At 41.6% G+C, this 5,605-nt stretch overlaps 1 protein-coding gene across 1 annotated transcript; it reads left to right on the forward strand.

The window, feature by feature from the left end:
• The first annotated feature begins 557 nt into the window (after positions 1-557).
• Positions 558-5,113, forward strand: LOC113006971 (5-hydroxytryptamine receptor 3A-like). The gene is made up of 9 exons (XM_026143250.1): positions 558-624; positions 1,344-1,507; positions 1,670-1,714; positions 1,834-1,943; positions 2,504-2,673; positions 3,237-3,397; positions 3,991-4,201; positions 4,371-4,658; positions 4,896-5,113. The coding sequence occupies exons 1-9, from the start codon at positions 558-560 to the stop codon at positions 5,111-5,113; spliced, it is 1,434 nt and encodes a 477-aa protein (XP_025999035.1).
• Positions 5,114-5,605: the final 492 nt, after the last annotated feature.

Consider the following 5,605-nt stretch of genomic DNA (forward strand, 5'->3'; position numbering starts at 1 on the left):
TAGCCAGGAGAATACGATCCGCATCCTCAGCCAGGGAGCGATAATCCTTCGTGCCCAGAAGCGGAGAGTTGGCGAGGCCGGCTCTCACGGCCGCCGGCAGCTGTTGGAGGAAGATGTGGGCGAAGAGGAATCCCCCGTCGTCCGGTCCGAGAAAGGATAGCATGTGCTCCATCAGTTCGAGAGCCGTACCGCCACCTAGGCCTGAGAGGGAGAGGAGCTTCTCGGCTCGCTCTGCGTCGGTGAGGGCATAGCGCCGAAGAAGCAGCTCCTTAAGGGCAGCGTACTTCCCTCGGGTGGGTGGGTCCCGGAGGAGAGTCAACGCACGACGGGTGGCTAGCGGGTCGAGAGAAGCCACCACATGGTGATATTTCGTGTCGTCAGCCGAGATGCCACGAAGGGCAAACTGAGCCTCCACGTGCACGAACCACGACGGGGGATCGTGAAGCCAAAAGTCCGGCAGCTCGAGCGCCACAGCAAACGTAGCTGCAGCCGGAGGCAGAGAGCTGGCGGCTGCTGATGCATCCAGAGCGGAGTCGGCGCCACCATCGGACTGCAGCATGTTCGAGTCAGGGGTCACCAATGTGGAGGTAAACACAGACAACACGAGAGCTCTCGATAAACACTGCTCGTTTATTACTCATCACCACAGAACTGAACACTTTCCCTCCAAAACACAGCAACAACACTTCCTGAGAACTGGGTGTGAGTGGAGCCCTCCAGTGGTCCACCACAGTTTAGTATTAAGCTTTGCTTGTTCCATATTCAGTTTTTCAGCAAAACGTTTTTGAGTCCATAAGAAAAGATTCATTCTTATATCTGGAGGAATAAATATATTTCAATAAATATTAACGTTAGCCTGCGACTTTGTTCCAGTTTTGAATTTTGGCCCACTGTGTATTTGAGTTTGACACCCCTGGGCTAGCTGGTATATAATGATGTGCTCCGTGATCGCTAGCAGCACAGCTATATTAGCATAGCATAGCATAAACAGTGAAGCTGGAGGATGAATGCTAATGCTTGTTTTGCTTAACAAGCGCCTTATAATTCGGTGCGCCTTATGTATAAAAACACAGACCCGTTCATCGACAGTGCGCCTTATAATCCGTGTGCCTTATGGTCAGAAAAATACAGTAATTAATAGATTTCAATTTATTGTGCTTGCTCCAAGGGGGTCATTATTTTAGGGGTTTTATCTTACAATATAAAGTGCCTTGAGGTGACCCTCTTGGTCACCCCATCTAAACTGACACTATAGGTAAAAATCCATAAAGGCAAAAACTCAAAAGCAAAGTTTATTCTTTGTGTTTTGTTGTTTTTATGAAATACATTTTCTCTGTGGTCAGTGTCTGTATGTTACAGTATACTGTCTTGTAAAAATGGCCACAGTGGCCCAACACACGAGTCCTTGCAGGCTGTCTTTGACCTCCAACCCTTCAGGCCAGCCGTGAACCTCAGCAATCCCACCATAGCCAACATCTCCTTCACTTTGTATGCTGTCCTCGGTGTGGTGAGTTTCCTTATTACCACTTTAAGAAATGCACCAAGACTTCTTAAGGAATTTCTCTAAAACCCCATATTATTATCATACCTATTCTTATTTAATGGTGTTTTAACTCGAATTGAGTGGTACCAGTCAACAACAGGTTTACTCATATTCACTGTATTTCAGAATGAGAAAACTCAGATACTCACTACTTTCTTGTGGCTGAGACTGGTAAGTACTCAATAAATGTCAAACTTATAGTAAGTATAACCATGGACACTGTAAAAAGCTGCTCACATATTTAAATGTTACACTGGAGGTTTAAAATGAATGCATTACTTCTGTGGCAGTACTGGCACAATGAGTTCCTGGTCTGGGACCCCAAGGAGTGTGATGGTGTCACGAAGATTTCTCTACCTGTGAAGGAGCTCTGGTCTCCGGACATCATTGTTTATGAGTTGTAAGCACTTCAAATAAAACATTTTTTTAAATAATAACATTTATACATTTAATCAGCTCAGCAAAATGAACCTGTAAGCACAAAACCACACATGCATAGTTGCCATAAGTACAGAGTGATAAGCATGAAATGCTGATACAGATCTGAAAAAGATATTTTTGTGAACAGGCTTGGAATCAGCCAAAGATCCTGAAGTCCAGTTACAAAATACAAACCATGTCGATATTCTAAGATGTCATCTGCAGCTACATTATCGACCTTTTCATGCAGACATTTTAGCTTGTCACAGTGGAGGAACCACAGGTGTAATAAGGATGGATACAGACCTCTTATGGTCCTAGTATTGTGTGTACTTGATTACTGTAATTACTTACAGGGGCACTTATAAAACTATGGAGTTATAAATAATGACTGTACTTGTATTTAGTTCTATTTTTACTTTACACTGTCTCATACATATGTATCCACAGTGGGACTGATACAAATACGATCTCTCTTTTCTGTCATTGTTTTTGTTCAATATTATACTATTTCCTAATTTCCCCACCTCCCCCTGCCAGTGTGGATGACGACGTCTCCCAGGCATGTCCTTACGTCTACGTTAACCACACGGGTCACATCCGCTGGGACAGGATGCTGCGGCTCGTCTCATCCTGCAATCTGGAGATCTTCAGTTTTCCTTTTGATGTGCAGAACTGCACATTTACATTTGGCTCTTACATGCACACCAGTAAGAATGGGCTGCTTTCAGCTTTAATTCAGAGGGTTTAACAAAAAAATTGCATCAGCCGTTTTAGGAATTACAGCCAATTTTACACATAGTTCACATCTTCAGTGGCTAAATAATATTAATGGAACAAAGTAACATAATTTTAAACATAATAATTGTTTTTAATACTGGGATACAAATTCTCTGACTGCCTGAAGTGCAGAAGCCATCTAACCAAATACTGTTTCCTCCCTTTCCTCCCTGCTAGGGTTTTACTGAAGCCACCTTCAGTTGCTGTTTGTTTTTGGGTCTTTTTGGGTTGTAATAAATAAATAAAAAACATGTTTGTTTGGGTTGAGATTAGGTAACTGCTATGAGACTGACTCCAATTAATTTGAAGGACTATGTTTGAAAATGTCTGTATTTCCTAAAGGGTTAATTGAATACCTTTATTAAACCGCTTAAATGAAAGCCAAATATCTTCATTTCAATCACACAACTATCATACATTGTGTGCAAATTACAAAATTACTTTTGTATGTATACCTAACAGTGTATTGTGTTGCTGTGGTTGTCTTACATAGTACGGGATGTGAGGGTCAGTCCAGCTCTGCCTTTTAAGGAGATGTCTCTAAACTCAAAACGATACCTGGAAGCAAGTGGAGAGTGGGAGCTGGTGGACATACTGGGAGAGACTTCCATACTTAAATTTGGAATCGACGAATGGGACATCATCACCTTCTGGGTCAGAGAGCCACACTTTCACTGAATTTCCTACTTTTAAATAAAACAAATATAACAGACTGAAACTAATTTGGGCATCAGAGACTCCACAGCACAGCAACAATGGGACTGATGCTTACTTATTAATGCTATTTACCACTAGTGTCTGTATGGCAAATATACAATGTAAGCCAGCAGGTATAGTTTAGCTCAACACAGAGTGTGACATGTAGCTGAGTCTCTTATTATTAAGGTCAGAAGTTGTTTTTAAAACCATCCAAAAGGCTTTACTGCTTGACCACAGATTATCTGCAAGCCACTGCATCACTGTAGACCTTTAAAGTGATTTTTAGCTAACTGTTTCCTTTCTTACTTCTCCTATACAAACTTTTTGAACTGCAACAGGCAGATGGTTTTGTACATTCTCATCCCCAAACAGGAGTCGGTGAACAGATTTTAGAATTTAGCATTTACTAATTCAGTATCTATCAGTTTATAGAAACTAAAAAAGAACCAACAGAAAGTGAATGCAAAATTAAAAACTCACTTTTCTGAATACAGAAGTCACACCCTGTGAAGATGCATCTAAACTGCATGTGCTTTCTTGTTCACTAGGTGGTCGTAAAGCGGCGCCCAGTCCTCTACGTGGTCAACCTTCTGATCCCAAGCTCTTTCCTCATGCTCATTGACATCCTGTCCTTCTACCTGCCTCCCCATAGCGTCGACCGTGCCTCCTTCAAAATGACCCTCATCCTGGGCTACACAGTCTTCCTGCTCATCATGAACGACCTGCTGCCAAGTACAGCAAATGGCACTCCCATCATAGGTGCATACTGTTATAAACCACCTTATAGATAAGTAGAAGAAAATGGTTGGAAGGCTTATAGGCCCCAAATTTAGCTGCCTGTTAAAAGTGCTGATAAACAACTCGGCCAACATCTTAAAAGTTAAATGTATGACTATTTTAATGTTTGTCCTTTGATTCTTCAATCTAGGTATCTATTTCTCAGTGTGTCTTGCCCTCATGGTTATCAGTCTACTGGAAACAGTCATCATTACAAATGTCCTCCACCATAACTCCTTGAAATATCGGGAGGTTCCAAAGTGGGTTAGGATTGTTGTGCTCAAACATATAGCAAACCTCATCTGCTACCGCTGGCCAGAAGATATCCAGCCGCCTTCTACACCACAGAAGGATAAACCTGGAAACTCCAATGGCAGTTCTGGTCCTTGGATCATTCAACCAGCCAGCCGGGCACCTGACCAGCACCCAGTTAGTAACGGTAGCCAACCTACATAATACTCTGTCATTACTGCCATTGGCCAATTGGTGCTGAAAAATCTTGTGACCTTAAAAGTATTTGAGAAAACATACTGGCAGGCATCACTTGGTTCACTCAGATACAAAAAGGTTACATGGGCAAATGTTCTATTCTGTATTAAATTAAAAGATATCTGTGGTGTTAAATATATTATGGAGTGCTCTTTATTTGACTTTTTAATCTCCACTTTTCTGCCAGGTACATCTGCTCTGCCTGAACTGCAACAGATCTGTCAGTACCTTGCTGAACTTCGTGCCCACCTCGTCTCTCTGCAGAAGGAAAGCCAGCTGTTGGACCAGTGGTGCCATGTAGGATATGTCCTTGACTTCCTGCTGTTTCGTATCTATCTACTGATCATCAGCTGCTATGCTATGGTTATTGTCACAATGTGGTGCATTTGGATCACTCAAACCTAAATGAATATTGATATGATCCAGGATGGGTGTCTTGTATAAACAATTAGAAAACGTGAATGCATGACAAGGACTGTATTTTTTTTCTCTAACATAAAGTATAATTTACTTGTAATTTTGAAACAGGCCAACTGATAAATACAGTGCAGTGGTTTTAGGACAGGGGCTGGTCATCATCACCATCATCTGCCACAGTAATAAATGAGTTAATCTTCCCTCAGAGCAACAAGGTCCTTTCTCTCACAGTCCAAACACATGCATGTTAGGTTAACGGGTGATTGTAAACTGGCTGTGCATTTGGGGATAGATCATATTGCTTAAAGTGGATGAATGTATGATTCGATGTGGTTTGAGCTTTGCATGATCAGTAAGATTTTCAAAGTGCTAATATATATATAGTATGCCTTTAGATTTATTGCTTGCTTTTTACCATTAATCATGTACAGCAGTAGCTTCTTTTATTAACCCTACCAGTTACAAATTTTTTAAAATTAA

This window comes from Astatotilapia calliptera, chromosome 15 (assembly GCF_900246225.1).
Source record: "Astatotilapia calliptera chromosome 15, fAstCal1.2, whole genome shotgun sequence".
NCBI lineage: Eukaryota > Metazoa > Chordata > Actinopteri > Cichliformes > Cichlidae > Astatotilapia > Astatotilapia calliptera.

Bases quoted from the DNA above. Each gene is read 5' to 3' on its own strand.
- LOC113006971 (XM_026143250.1), top strand. From the start codon at position 558: ATGTTCGAGTCAGGGGTCACCAATGTGGAGGTAAACACAGACAACACG. The intron at 1,944-2,503 runs GTAAGCACTTCA...TCCCCCTGCCAG, and splicing joins GACATCATTGTTTATGAGTT to TGTGGATGACGACGTCTCCC. The intron at 4,202-4,370 runs GTGCATACTGTT...TCTTCAATCTAG, and splicing joins AAATGGCACTCCCATCATAG to GTATCTATTTCTCAGTGTGT.